This window comes from Salmo salar, chromosome ssa02 (assembly GCF_905237065.1).
Source record: "Salmo salar chromosome ssa02, Ssal_v3.1, whole genome shotgun sequence".
NCBI classification, from domain to species: Eukaryota; Metazoa; Chordata; class Actinopteri; order Salmoniformes; family Salmonidae; genus Salmo; species Salmo salar.
Window position 1 is genome coordinate 87,470,453 of NC_059443.1, and position 16,281 is coordinate 87,486,733.

At 42.7% G+C, this 16,281-nt stretch overlaps 2 protein-coding genes across 2 annotated transcripts in view; one reads left to right on the forward strand and one right to left on the reverse strand.

The window, feature by feature from the left end:
• LOC106606985 (zinc finger protein 850-like) overlaps window positions 1-16,281 on the reverse strand; it is an 898,172-nt gene that overhangs the window by 86,394 nt on the left and 795,497 nt on the right. The window lies entirely within an intron of this gene.
• LOC123723860 (gastrula zinc finger protein XlCGF17.1-like) lies at window positions 6,391-14,383 on the forward strand (the record flags this gene model as incomplete). Its single annotated transcript, XM_045712682.1, has 2 exons — window positions 6,391-6,436; window positions 13,272-14,383. Coding segments are annotated over exons 1-2 (1,158 nt in total), but the record flags the coding sequence as incomplete, so codon positions are not given.

Genomic DNA, 16,281 nt, shown 5'->3' on the forward strand with positions numbered 1-16,281 from the left:
GTGGAGCTGTAGGGATTTGTAGTCTTAGTGACCTCCATCATAATTAATGGAAGAAGTTTGTTATTATTATTATTTGTAGTCTTGCATGTCATCAACTTTGATGCTAATTAGCATTTTCGAATCAGTGAATAAAGAGAGACAAATATATTGCTAAAAGTATTTGTATTTATTATGGATCCCCATTAGTTCCTGCCTAGGCAGCAGCTACTCTTCCTGGGGTTTATTATGGATCCCCATTAGTTCCTGCCAAGGCAGCAGCTACTCTTGCTGGGGTTTATTATGGATCCCTATTAGTTCCTGCCAAGGTAGCAGCTACTCTTCCTGTGGTTTATTATGATCCCCATTAGTTCCTGCCTAGGCAGCAGCTACTCTTCCTGGGGTTTATTATGGATCTCCATTAGTTCCTGCCAAGGCAGCAGCTACTCTTGCTGGGGTTTATTATGGATCCCCATTAGTTCCTGCCAAGGTAGCAGCTACTCTTCCTGTGGTTTATTATGATCCCCATTAGTTCCTGCCAAGGCAGCAGCTACTCTTCCTGGGGTTTATTATGGATCCCCATTAGTTCCTGCCAAGGCAGCAGCTACTCTTCCTGGGGTTTATTATGGAACCCCATTAGTTCCAGCCAAGGCAGCAGCTACTCTTCCTGGCGTTTATTATGGATCCCCATTAGTTCCTGCCAAGTAAGGTCAGGGAGCGTGCCAGCCTGCCTGAACCGTCCCTTTCAAGCCAAAGGTATAAATGATGGGTTATGAATTAACAGGTATAACTGATGGGTTATGAATTAACAGGTATAAATGATGGGTTATGAATTAACAGGTATAAATGATGGGTTATGAATTAACAGGTATAAATGATGGGTTATGAATTAACACATCCCCTGCGAGCCCAGGCATTTGAATATATTCAGGATTTCTTACGGTCCTCGTGCAATGTATATGGTTATCTCTCTCTCTCCCTCTCCATCTCTTCTTTAACAAGCAGCAATGTTGTTGTCATTCCTGTCACAACTTCTGCCGAAGTCGATTCTTCTCCTTGTTCGGGTGGTGTTCAGCGGTCGACGTCACCGGTCTTCTAGCCATCGCCGATCCATTTTTCGTGTTCCATTTGTTTTGTCTTGTTTTCACACTCACCTGGTTTCAATTCCCTAATTACATGTTGTATGTTTTCCCTCTGTTTCCCCCCCATGTCCTTGTCGGGAATTGTTTTGTAACGGTCGTCGTAGGTAGTGGACCAAAATGCAGCGGGTTGAGTGCTCATCTTAACTTTATTGAACACGTAACAAAAAACAAGACAAGAAACCGATCGCACGAACAGGATTACATGCTCAACAGAGCTATGCAATCACAACTTCCCACAAAACCCAAACAAAACACACCCCTCTATATAGGACCTTCAATCAGAGGCAACGAGGAACAGCTGCCTCCAATTGAAGGCCAAATTAATAAACTAAACATAGAACTAAAAAGACTAGACTAGAACATAGAAATATACTAACATAGAACATAGCCCAAAACCCCCGGAAAACACTAACCAAACACTCTCTACATAAACACACAAACACACCCCTCTACAGAACCACATAAAACAAATACCCTGCCACGTCCTGACCAAACTACAATAACAAATAACCCCTTTACTGGTCAGAACGTGACATGTTTATTGTAAGTTCTTGTGCTATGTGTTACTGGTGCACTACAGGTTTTGTACCCATGTGTTTGTTGTTGGCTGCGGCGTTCTGGATGAGGGGTTTAATGGCACAGGCAGGGAGCCCCGCCAACAGGGAGTTGCAGTAATCCAGACGGGAGATGACAAGTGCCTGGATTAGGACCTGCGCCGCTTCCTGTGTAAGGCAGGGTCGTACTCTGCGAATGTTGTATAGCATGAACCTACAGGATCGGGTCACCGCCTTGATGTTAGCGGAGAACGACAGGGTGTTGTCCAGGGTCACGCCGAGGCTCTTAGCACTCTAGGAGGAGGACACAATGGAGTTGTTCACCTTGATGGCGAGATCATGGAAAGGGCAGTCCTTCCCCGGGAGGAAGAGCAGCTCCGTCTTGCCGAGGTTCAGCTTGAGGTGGTGATCCGTCATCCACACTGATATGTCTGCCAGACATGCAGAGATGCGATTCGCCACCTGGTTATCAGAAGAGGGAAAGGAGAAGATTAATTGTGTCGTCTGCGTAGCAATGATAGGAGAGACCATGTGAGGATATGACAGAGCCAAGTGACTTGGTGTATAGCGAGAATAGGAGAGGGCCTAGAACTGAGCCCTGGGGGACACCAGTGGTGAGAACACGTGGTGCGGAGACAGTTTCTCGCCACGCCACCTGGTAGGAGCGACCTGTCAGGTAGGACGCAATCCAAGAGTGAGCCGCGCCGGAGATACCCAACTCGGAGAGGGTGGAGAGGAGGATCTGATGGTTCACAGTATCAAAGGCAGCAGATAGGTCTAGAAGGATGAGAGCAGAGGAGAGAGATTTAGCTTTAGCAGAGCGGAGAGCCTCCGTGACACAGAGAAGAGCAGTCTCAGTTGAATGACCAGCCTTGAAACCTGACTGATTTGGATCGAGAAGGTCATTCTGAGAGAGATAGCAGGAGAGCTGGCCAAGGACGGCACGTTCAAGAGTTTTGGAGAGAAAAGAAAGAAGGGATACTGAGAAGGGGTGCAACTCTCGCTCTCTTGAAGACGGAAGGGACGTAGCCAGCGGTGAAGGATGAGTTGATGAGCGAGGTGAGGTAAGGGAGAAGGTCTCCGGAAATGGTCTGGAGAAGAGAGGAGGGGATAGGGTCAAGTGGGCATGTTGTATGGCGGCCAGCCGTCACAAGACGCAAGATTTCATCTGGAGAGAGAGGGGAGAAAGAGGTCAAAGCATAGGGTAGGGCAATGTGAGCAGGACCAGCGGTGTCGTTTGACTTAACAAGGATCGGATGTCGTCGACCTTCTTTTCAAAATGGTTGACGAAGTCATCCGCAGAGAGGGAGGAGGGGGGAGGAGGATTCAGGAGGGAGGAGAAGGTGGCAAAGAGCTTCCTAGGGTTAGAGGCAGATGCTTGGAAGTTAGTGGTAGAAAGTGGCTTTAGCAGCAGAAACAGAGGAGGAAAATGTGGAGAGGAGGGAGTGAAAAGATGCCAGGTCCGCAGGGAGGCTAGTTTTCCTCCATTTCCGCTCGGCTGCCCGGAGCCATGTTCTGTGGGCTCGCAATGAGTTGTCAAGCCACGGAGCAGGAGGGGAGGACCGAGCCGGTCGGGAGGATAAGAGACATAGAGGGTCAAAGGATGCAGAAAGGGAGGAGAGGAGAGTTGAGGAGGCAGAATCAGGAGATTGGTTGGAGAAGGCTTGAGCAGAGGGAAGAGCTGATAGGATGGAAGAGGAGAGAGTAGCAGGAGAGAGAGAGCGAAGGTTGCGACGGCGCAATACCATCTGAGTAGGGGCAGAGTGAGTAGTGTTGGAGGAGAGCGAGAGGGAAAAGGATACAAGGTAGTGATCGGAGACTTGGAGGGGAGTTGCAGCGAGATTAGTAGAAGAACAGCATCTAGTGAATATGAGGTCAAGCGTATTGCCTGCCTTGTGAGTAGGGGGGAGGGTGAGGTCAAAAGAGGAGAGGAGTGGAAAGAAGGAGGCAGAGAGAAATGAGTCAAAGGTAGACGTTGGGAGGTTAAAGTCACCCAGAACTGTGAGGGGTGAGCCATCCTCAGGAAAGGAACTTATCAAGGCGTCAAGCTCATTGATGAACTCTCCAAGGGAACCTGGAGGGCGATAAATGGTAAGGATGTTAAGCTTGAATGGGCTAGTGATTGTGACAGCATGGAATTCAAAGGAGGAGATAGACAGATGTGTCAGGGGAGAAAGAGAGAATGTCCACTTGGGAGAGATGAGGATTCCAGTGCCACCACCCCGCTGACCAGATGCTCTCGGGGTATGCGAGAACACGTGGTCAGACGAGTAGAGAGCAGTAGGAGTAGCAGTGTTTTCTGTGGTAATCCATGTTTCCGTCAGCGCCAAGAAGTCGAGGGACTGGAGTGTAGCATAGGCTGAGATGAACTCTGCCTTGTTGGCCGCAGACCGGCAGTTCCAGAGGCTGCCGGAGACCTGGAACTCCATGTGGGTTGTGCCCGCTGGGACCACCAGGTTAGAGTGGCAGCGGCCACGCGATGTGAAACGTTTGTATGGCCTGTGCAGAGGAGAGAACAGGGATAGACCGACACATAGTTGATAGGCTACAGGAGAGGCTACGCTAATGCAAAGGAGATTGCCATGAAAAATTAACTAAACAACTGGGGAAGCGAGAGAGCAGGGCCTCCCTCACTAACAATTCACTGAAACACTAAAACGCTAAAATATAACTTTTTTAGCTACCACTAGAAATTAAAGTTGATGTAAACTACAGTGGTTCAATGTTTCCAGGAATAGGCTCAAACTTAGTTTATTCCGCTAGATAACTTGGTACAGTATTCTTCCGTGAAAACCCACCTAGTGCACCGTGTCCTATGACGCCGTAGCTAACTAGCATGCTAGCATCCTGTAACACGGTTAGCACCAATACTTGGTAACAACAAGCTACCAATGGATCATTCGTGTCCGTGTCTAGTTCATAACGCAGAAGTAATTAAACGTTGGCTAGCTAACACAAAGTCAATCCTGCTAGCTACACAAGTGGACTACACATCTCGAATGTTCAGAAAGTTAAGCTAACATTGCAAACATCTTATTGACTAAAAATGATACAGCTAGCTGGTAGGGTTAGCTATCTAGCAGTGGGCGCGTTGACTATGTTAGAGAATGTAGCTGGCTAGCTAACCTCGCTAGTTACTCTGTACTATGCCTTTATCTTCATGCCTACAAACTACATCTCTAAAGCCCAACCTTCCCCTATCTCCCCATCACTAATCTATCCCCTTAAATCATCTAAATTACCCCCAGCCCTAAACCTCCCTTCCACCTCTGCCAGGCAGCATGCTGCCCCCACTTCCTCTCCTCCCTCTTCATCCTCCCCCTAATTTTCCTTCCACCCTCCTCACTATCCCCTCCATCCCCCATTCTCTCCCTGTCTTTACCATGTCCTGCCTGGCTTCCCACAGCCCCCGTTTAAAGAGGCTTATGAGAAGCCAGAGCAGAAACCTGTCCTTGACCGTCCCCCTCGCTCTCCCTACACCTCTCTCTACCCTAGCCCAAGTTAAAACAAAATTCCCTTTCACCCTACCTAACAACAGCCGTGCCCATACTACTCCGGCAAAGGCACAGTCCCAAAAGGTGCACTGTCTCCTCCCTACCACAAGATGGTCTTGGACAGGTGGGGGATCACGCCAAGCTATGCCAGTACATGATGACGTACCGGCAAGCACTTGTGGAGGCTCAACCAATTCAGGTCCTTGAGCTTGTTGTCCATACCTTACCTTAACTAAATCCCACCACTCTAACACCCCCTCACACATGGACCATGGATCTAATTTCCAGTACCCCCTACCGAAGAGGCAGACTGGTGACCTCACCTGCAGGAGAACCCCATCGTGATCTGAAAAGAAAACAGGCAACAGCTGCCTAGACAACTGACCCAAGGACCTAGACAGAACATATAGTCAAGCCTCCGCGCAACCCCCCGGGAGTTGCACCAAGTGAAACCAGCCATTGTAGGAGTAGTGTGCAGGCCTCCATCAACCCCCCGGGAGTTGCACCAAGTGGAATCAGCCATTGTAGGAGTAGTGTGCAGACCTCCATCAACCAGACCATGGAAGCCATTAGCCCGGTGATGGCGCCTGCACTGCTATCCCCCCCTACCCCTAAATCTATATTAAAATCCCCCCCTATCACCACTTGCCTATTTGTGGCGCACAGGGGCGCCAGACAGTCCACCACCTCCTTCCTGTCTGCCGCCACCTGTGGCCCGTACACCCCCACTAATCTATATCTGCAATCCCTTAAGGTGACATCCACCCCCAAAACCCTCCCCTGCAATACCACAAATGAACCCTCAACCTTTACCTCCCTGTGCCCACACAATATCCCTACCCCCGATGAGTGCAACCACCCTATACCCCAAACTGACTCCCCTTGTCCCACTCCCTCCTAAATCTATTAACATCCCCTCCATCCCTCAGGTGAACCTCCTTTAAAAAACAACAGTCAAAACCCACACCTTCTAAATAACTAAAAACCGCCCTCCTCTTAACAAAATTCCTTAAACGCTTATATTTAAACTAACAAAAGTTATAGTAGGCTCCATGAAAAAGATAAAATCAAAAACAACCATCACCCAACTACTAACCGTCGCACAGTCCTTCGCCTTGTGCTCCCCAGATCCACAAAATCTGCACTTTCTTGTGCTGCACGAGGCTAGGATGTGACCGTAGGCCATACAATGCCTGCAAAACGGGGGCTGACGTGCATAAAACAATGTCCCCCTGTCAGCCCCCAGGGAGAACAGAGCTGGAGGATGGAGGTAGCCGCCCATTCCCTTTGGGTCCTCCCTGAGGAGGGCCTGGAAGTCTCTCCTCCCATTCCAAAAACCCAGGGAGTCCTTGAGGTGCCTTGTTGAGATGTCATCCATGTATCTCCCCAGAAAGGCCCTCACCTCCTCGTCCTTGACGTACAGGTTATAAATGTTCACAGTTACAATCCTGAAATTGTTTTTGCTGTTTTTTTGCCAAGCTTGTTACCTCGTAGTGACACATCGGCTTCGCACCTCCCACTTCTCTCACCTTTTTCAGGATCTCGTCGAGTTTTTCTTCTGTGTGTAAAGCCACATAAGTTCCCTCCAACGGGTAACCTTGGAGGCAAAACACATCCTTCCCCGTCAGTTTAAGGATCCACATCAAGATAGTCCTTCCAAAAGTTTCACGTCCAAATGGCTCCATCTCCTTGTCCTTCCACGCAAAGCGAACCGTATTCGCCAGCCCGATCCAAGGGACCGACCTATTTGAAGAATTTTGCACCATCTCCACTCCCGCTCTCTTCCAAAAAAAGGGAAAACTGAAAAGAAAAGAAAAAAACGGCTGAGAATCGTTACCCCCCCAAAAAAAATGTTTACCGCCCTCCGGGCTTCGGCTTTCAGCTAAGAGGTTACGGTACCTCAGTACCCAACTTGAACTTAGCCACACAGGAGAGAAGCCTTATAGCTGTGATCAATGTGACAAGAGAAACTCTCATTCATGTGGTCTGATTAAACATCAGAAAATACATGCAGGAGATCCACAGAGTGTGGAATGATCTCCACCACCAGACCTGGGTAGTAGAACACAGAGTGTAGAATGATCTCCAACACCAGACCTGGGTAATAGAACACAGAGTGTGGAATGATCTCCAACACCAGACCTGGGTAGTAGAACACAGAGTGTAGAATGATCTCCAACACCAGACCTGGGTAGTAGAACACAGAGTGTGGAATGATCTCCAACACCAGACCTCTATACATCAAATCACATTATATTTGTCACGTACACATGTTTAGCAGATGTTATTGCGGGTGTCGCGAAATGCTTGTGTTTCTAGCGCCAACAGTCCAGTAATATCTAACAAGTAATATCTAACAATACACAAAATCTAAAGGAATGGAATTAAGAATATATACACATTTAGGCAAGCAATGTCAGAGCTGCATAGACTAAGATACAGTAGAATAGGATAGAATACAGTATATACATATGAGATGAGTAATGCATAGACTAAGATACAGTGGAATAGGATAGAATACAGTATATACATATGAGATGAGTAATGCATAGACTAAGATACAGTGGAATAGGATAGAATACAGTATATACATATGAGATGAGTAATACATAGACTAAGACACAGTAGAATAGGATAGAATACAGTATATACATATGAGATGAGTAATACATAGACTAAGATACAGTGGAATAGGATAGAACCTAGTCTGTTCACTATATACATCTACATGATGTATTGGTACACCATGTTGGAGCAGTATAGACCTAGTCTGTTCATTATATACATCTACATGATGTATTGTTACACCATGTAGGAGCAGTATAGACCTAGTCTGTTAATTATATACATGATGCATTGTTACACCATGTAGGAGCAGTATAGACCTAGTCTGTTAATTATATACATCGACATGATGTATTGTTACACCATGTAGGAGCAGTATAGACCTAGTCTGTTAATTATATACATCGACATGATGTATTGTTACACCAAAATAAAGGGAAATTATATCATTTTATACTAATACAATTGCTCAGAGAAAAATATTTAGTTTAACATGTAATTCTCAAAATGTAGGGGTCTGAATTATTGCCAACCATGTTTTCAATACTCCAGCACCCTCACCTTGGGAGGATAACGACACCCAAATGTTTTATGAGATTAGAGAACACATTGGGTGGGACCTTAGACCATTCCTCCATACATAATCTCTCCAGGTCCTTGATTTATTTTGTCTGTTCTTCTGGACTGCCCTGTTCAATTCAAACCACAGGTTTTCAATGGAGTTCAAGTCCGAAGACTGAGATGGCCATTGAAAATGTTGATTTTTGTTCCCAATTAACCTTTTCTATGTGGATGTTAATGTGTCTTGCTGGAAGATCCACTTATGGCCAAGTTTCAGCCTCCTAGCAGAGAGGTAACCAGGTTTTGGGCTAAAATATCCTGGTAGTGGGTAGTTTATTTATTTATTTTATACAGTAATTTTTGCTCATCTTTATCAAGGGTATCAATAACTAGGTGCTTATTTTGATATCTAGTTATTTGACTGAATCATAAATACAGATGTGGAGTAGATGTAGAGTATGTTTTAAATTCTCAAAAAAAATCTGAACTAATCAAACAACACTTGTTGCTCTTTGGACGTGTTGATATAATATTCTTGTTTAATGGAGAGGAAAAACACGTTTCCCTAAACTGCTTTATAATATTATAATTCAATGAAGAAGAAAAAAAGTTTTCCCTCCTCAACTGCGTTTCCTCCCTCCAGACAGCAGATGGCGATATGTGTCTTTCAGGCGATGTTTCTAGTGTGACGTATAATCTAGTGGACGAAACACTTCTTCAACAACTGCAGCCACCTCGGTACCTCGCTAGTCGACAAAGTCGGAACATTCAAGATCTTTAGACAATTTCGTGGTTCATTTGCCACTGTGATTTAAACATACTTATGTGGAAACAACTAGCTAGCCCATTGAATTTAATATTTACGTTGTAAGTCAGCCAGCTGGCTGGTTAAGTTAGAATTAGTCTAGTCGCTAATGCTAGCTAGCTATTATCCCCGACCATGAGTTCACTAAGCTACTCTCCTCCTGCTAAAGAAGCGGAGGTCTGCTGGACGGAGAAAGAAGCTCTCGTGAAAGAGGAGGAGGAAGAGGAGGCTGTTTCAATACAAAAACAAGTAGAGGGTGAGACTGTTACAGTGAAAGAAGAGAAAGACCTTACAGTGAAAGAAGAAGAGAAAGACGCCTTCAGAGTGAAAGAGGAAGAGGATGTTACTGTGAAAGAAAAGGAGGAAGATGCAGTTTTTGGAGTGGAGGATGAAGTGAAAGAAGATGAAAACGTTTTTGGAATGAAGGATGAAGAGGGGGAGATTACTGTCACATTAGAGGAGGACGAAGAAGAGAAGACTGGAGAACTGATTAACACCAGTAAATACAGTGAGTACTATCTAATAAAACAGGGACATTGATCTGTTTAACACCAGTAAATACAGTGAGTACTATCTAATAAAACAGGGACATTGATCTGATTAACACCAGTAAATACAGTGAGTACTATCTTATAAAACAGGGACATTGATCTGATTAACACCAGTAAATACAGTGAGTACTATCTTACTATCAGGGACACAAACTCTGCAGTTGTTGAACTAATGTGTGATTTTTAAAAGGGCATTCTACACTTGAATATGTTTTTGTACTGTGTGAATTGTTCATGGCGTCCTCCAGTGATTTTATAAAAACTTTTCCTGTTGAAAAGTGATATATAAATACAGTAAAGAATAAACACACTGAAGGGAAACAAATAAATGTTTTGAGCAAAATAGTTTTATTTTTTTAGAGAACTGCAACCTAGAAGGAGTGAGTGATGTCATAGTAAGGCCTTTAAGGAGTTGGCTTGATGGGAAGTCGTGATGTCATCCAATAGGAGACTGATCTTCATGTGAATATTTATTATTCTTTTTAAAATCCTTCCTGTTCTGTCAAGTAGGTTGTTGATCATTGCTAGAAAGCCATTTTCTAGTCTTGCCATAGACTTTCAAGACGATTTAAGTCCCAACTGTAACTAGGTCACTCAGGAACATTCAATGTCATCTTGGTAAGCTCCTCCAGTGTAGATTTGGCCTCGTGGTTTTGGTTATTGTCCTGTTAGGACAGTTTTTTGTATTCAGATCTCTGAAATGCTCTCTACCTACGTAACATTTAGTGTCTCCTTATATTACGCTGGGAAAACAGTTTTCATGGGCACAGAAATCCTAAATCATTTCAGAGTTTGCTAAATCCAATGGTTCTAACCTAGAGTTACCTTAACTTTATTGACAACACCCAAATGGATACTGTCATTAATGTGGTTCTTCAATAATTACACATAATACTTAATACTGTAGCTGTTTAGTTAGTCACATGTTCAACTATCATCAGCTGATCCAGGAAATCATTTTCTGAATGACAGTCACATGACAAACATCACGACATGCAACAACAACCAAAGTGCTTCTTCATTCATTACTCTGGTAAAGACAGTTATGCCGTGCTCCACGTTGGATCCAACATCCCTAACAAATTGATGTTCATGGTGTTATTGTCTGCTTGATTTACAGTAGGGTCTCATTAGTCTGTTTGCACACAGAGATACTTAGCTCATAATGTGTAGAGAACTGTTCCTTGATGGATAGGCTATTGTACAACACACAGAGCTATTTTCCTTTATTCAGGACATTTAGAATGACAACACATTACAGAGTAGCCTAGTGGGATTATTCACAAAATGATCTGGTGATCAGGTTATGAAATGTCATGACAAAGACATTTTAGTTTCCATGTTTCACCTGAAATATGAAATGATTATTGTTTGGTGAAGTTATGGGCCCATTTGTTAAACACTTAGTGTACAAACCCTCATTGTCAGGCTGATGGCAACGCTAGCCAAAGAGCATTCTACTGGTTGAAGTGTTTTTTAAGTATAAAGCAGTTGATTTGCAACAATAAAACAAACATTTTATTAACCTGGACATTCAAACGAGCCTTACAATTATAATCCAAAAGTAATGTGAAATGCACTCATAAGCAACCTGTAAATGGAGGCTATATTTGCTGTCAGCCTATGAGAACTTCCCTGAGTTTTCCCCACGGTGGTGAATTAGCAAATAGACACAGAGCTTAATGTGAGTAGCACTCCTGATCTTGCGATGTAATATTCAGAATACATTGTGAAAAACTAAAATCTTTGCTCACCATTTTTGCTCCATGCAGATATACTACATCCATAACTAGTGGTTTCCTCATTCCAGATATACTACATCCGTAACTAGTGGTTTCCTCATTCCAGATATACTACATCCGTAACTAGTGGTTTCCTCATTAGCAGATATACTACATCCGTAACTAGTGGTTTCCCCATTACCAGATATACTACATCCGTAACTAGTGGTTTCCTCATTAGCAGATATACTACATCCGTAACTAGTGGTTTCCCCATTACCAGATTTACTACATCCACAACTAGTGGTTTCCTCATTAGCAGATATACTACATCCACAACTAGCGGTTTCCTCATTAGCAGATATACTACATCCATAACTAGCGGTTTCCTCATTAGCAGATATACTACATCCATAACTAGCGGTTTCCTCATTACCAGATATACTACATCCATAACTAGTGGTTTCCTCATTACCAGATATACTACATCCATAACTAGCGGTTTCCTCATTACCAGATATACTACATCCATAACTAGCGGTTTCCTCATTACCAGATATACTACATCCATAACTAGTGGTTTCCTCTTTACCAGATATACTACATCTATAACTAGTGGTTTCCTCATTACCAGATATACTACATCCGTAACTAGTGGTTTCCTCATTACCAGATATACTACATCCGTAACTAGTGGTTTCCTCATTAGCAGATATACTACATCCGTAACTAGTGGTTTCCCCATTACCAGATATACTACATCCGTAACTAGTGGTTTCCTCATTAGCAGATATACTACATCCGTAACTAGTGGTTTCCCCATTACCAGATTTACTACATCCACAACTAGTGGTTTCCTCATTAGCAGATATACTACATCCACAACTAACGGTTTCCTCATTAGCAGATATACTACATCCATAACTAGCGGTTTCCTCATTAGCAGATATACTACATCCATAACTAGCGGTTTCCTCATTACCAGATATACTACATCCATAACTAGCGGTTTCCTCATTACCAGATATACTACATCCATAACTAGTGGTTTCCTCATTACCAGATATACTACATCCATAACTAGCGGTTTCCTCATTACCAGATATACTACATCCATAACTAGCGGTTTCCTCATTACCAGATATACTACATCCATAACTAGTGGTTTCCTCTTTACCAGATATACTACATCTATAACTAGTGGTTTCCTCATTACCAGTGTCGTGGAAATTTGTCTTAAAAATATAATACTCTTACAAGAACTTGTGAATTCAATATAGGCTTTAATACAGAGTAGCAACGCCGAGGTGGTCCGCGGAACATCTAACTTCCCTGAGCATTGGCTCTGCTTTTATTCACATACAGCGTATGGGTACATCCCCTATGTTAATGCAATTACTCCCCTTAGCCCTTCTGCCACCATTATCCTCCAACCCGAGTTTCGTGCTTGTTTACACCTGATAACACCCACATCTGTTCCGGTTTGGATTACAATGGTGGCAGAACCCCCTAGCTTATACAACAAATTATACATTCATTGCATATGGTTCAATTGTTGGTCAATTTGCCACCATCCTTCCTCCTGCTTCCTCCTGACATAAGTACCTCAGAAGGCACAAACTTATCTATGTTCTCAGCTAATGCAATCTTTGGCATGACATCCTACTCAGAGATGGCAATTGTATTGCATGACCCCACCTCTCTATCCGGCCAATATACTCATTGTCTACATTCGTGGCTCAGCATATCAGCTGCCCCTTGTTACATTACATTAACACCCACACCAGATATACTTCATCCATAACTACTGGTTTCCTCATTAGCAGATATACTAGCAGGGAGGTGATTCTGCAACCAAAATTGTGTGCGCACTTTAACCATCTGACATTGTCGTTCACACAGGAGAGAGATGTGACTATCGTGGATCCTCTGGGGAGCCTCAACAACATCATGATGCTGACGAGTTAGAGAAGAGTCTCTCCACATCAGAACACCTCAAGAAACACCAGCAGAGACCCACAGGAAAGAGAACTCACTGCTGCTCAGACTGTGGGAAACGTTGCAAATATTCATCAGACCTTAAAATACACCAGCGAGTACACACAGGAGAGAAGTCTTACAGCTGTAATCAATGTGGGAAGAGTTTTACTCATTCAACCAACCTGATATCACACCAGAGGACACACACAGGAGATAAACCTTTTAGTTGTAATCAATGTGGGAAGAGTTTTATTACATCTAGAGATCTGACTGTACACCAGAGAACACACACAGGAGAGAAACCATATAGCTGTGATCAATGTGGGAAGAGTTTTATTACATCTAGTCATCTGACTAGGCACCAGCGAGTACACACAGGAGAGAAACCATTCCACTGTTCAGATTGTGGAAAAAGGTTCTCAACTTCACAGATTTTGAAGATGCACCAGAAAACACACACAGGAGAGAAATCGTATAGCTGTGATCAATGTGGGAAGAGTTTTACTCAGTCAAGCTCCCTGAAATCTCACTGTAAACTACACACAGGAGAGAAACCTTTTATCTGTGATGAATGTGGGAAGAGATTTATTAATTCTAGCAATCTGACAGTACACAAGAGAAAACACACAGGAGAGAAACCATTTAGTTGTAATCAATGTGGGAAAAGTTTTATTACATCTAGCTATCTGAATATACACCAGCGGAGACACACAGGAGAGAAATTTCACCACTGTTCAGATTGTGGAAAAAGCTTTTCAACATCACATACTTTGAAGATGCACCAGAAAACACACACAGGAGAGAAATCTTATAGCTGTGATCAATGTGGGAAGAGTTTTACTCAGTCAAGCTCCCTGAGATCCCACCATAAACTACACACAGGAGAGAAACCTTATAGCTGTGATCAATGTGGGAAGAGTTTTACTACATCTAGCTATCTGACTATACACCAGCAGAGACACACAGGAGAGAAACCTTATAGTTGTGTTCAATGTGGGAAGAGATACTCTGATAAAAGTTACCTGATCAAACATCAGAAAATACATACATGAAGGAGTTGTTTCATGATATCAATGTAGAATGTTTTAACATTGTAGTTGGAGTATTTTAATCATGTCACAATGTAGAACCCTAAACGTTTGTCTCCTGTTTTATTGATTTCAACATGATATGGATAATAGCCTCAGGGGGAAAATCCAGGCTCTGAAATGAAAGAGTACTATTTATGTGATTTAACAAAAAGTGACTAACAAAAAAAACAGTTGTTACACTTACCACGTTGGTGACCCACTTGAATCAAAATGCAACACTTCAATATGTAGCTAGCTGTTTTCTACAAATTGTCCTCTAACCAGGGATGTACACATTACTCCCAGATTCCATGTGGTTTTTGAGCTGTTAGTTTTAACAGGATGTGCAACCTCATCTACCTCCTCTCGCGCATTTGATTTCCACATGATATCGATGAGTGATGACAAATAAGTGTTGTGTTCCTTTGTTTAGCGACACAAAATGTAGCTGACTGTCTTCTGCAGGTTGTGCTCTAACCAGTGAGGTAAAATATATCTCCCATTTCCATGTGTTTTTTTAGTTGTGTTAGTTTCAACAGCATGTACAACCTGATTTCCCCCCTAATCGATATCAGTGATTTATTGCTACTTGTCAAAACAACAGCGTTTCTGGTGCTTGTGCAGTTTATATGGAGCTTGTTTAAAAAATACAAGACGTTGAAAATAAGACTATGCCCAATATACGTTATTTTGTAGTTGAAAATGTTGTTTTGGGTCGTTTTTTTCAATGACTTTAAAACAACTTAATTTCAACGTACTTGCAGCCTATACACATGGACGCAGTATAATAAATTGGTCTATAATCAATTTTATTAACAATCCTACATCAGTCCAGTATTTCTTTACAACATTCAAATGCTAATTGTCTTTATTCCACTACTGAAGAAGCATGACTCAAATCACCTCATATTTCAAACATCCAGCCTGACAAAAGATGTTTTATTATTCCATGCCTCACCATTAAGTTAATTATTGCCAATACATATTAACAAAGGGGTGTACATTTGGTTTTGATATTTCATGTAACATTTAGTAATCATTATTTATGTAACCAACTGACAATTTTTGGGTACAATTATATTGACATTGTTGCCCTGCTTTTAGAATATCAGGGTTCATTCTCAGATGTGCCAACCCAAATGTACTAGAGCATGACATTGGGGACTGGGCCCCGATCCAACAACATGCCTATCTAGTGAACCCTGAAAAGAGAGAGAAGCTCCGCAGTGAGGTGGAAAGTTACTAAGGATATTGCAGGAGTTTCCTCTTGAAATCAGACATGTCTGTGGTAAGGACAACTTGGTTGCTGATTGTCTCTGGGGTTGGCAGTCAAAAAGATTTGTTTTGCATTTTGCTAGTGCGTTACCATGGATCACAATTTATTTTGACATGTTTTTCCGTGTTGGAGAGGAGTTTTATCTCTTCTTTTCTGTATTTTTTTTAAACCGCACTGTTGGTTAGGGGCTCGTAAGTATGCATTTCAATGTTAGGTCTACAGGTCTACACCTGTTGTATTCGGGGGCATGTGACTAATACAATAAAATTTGATTTGAGTGTATTTTTGGGCTCGTTCAAAGGGGAGTTCTAGAAGCTAGTGAGTTTTAGGATTCTATAGGAAGAAAAAGGAGAAACAAATAAAACTATTGTATATTATTATTTTGAAATACATGTTTTTAATTGTTGACAGCCAGTAGACGCCATGTTTATATTGTAGAAGGTGAAACATTGTAGTTGATTATAATGTGAAATGGAAGTTGTTTTCTGTTGTTGGTAAGGAAACTTGTCCAACAAAAATATGGGATATATTTGTTGTCTTAAGGGGGAAGGTGTTAGTCTTTGGTTTTTCCATTTATGTTTTGAGG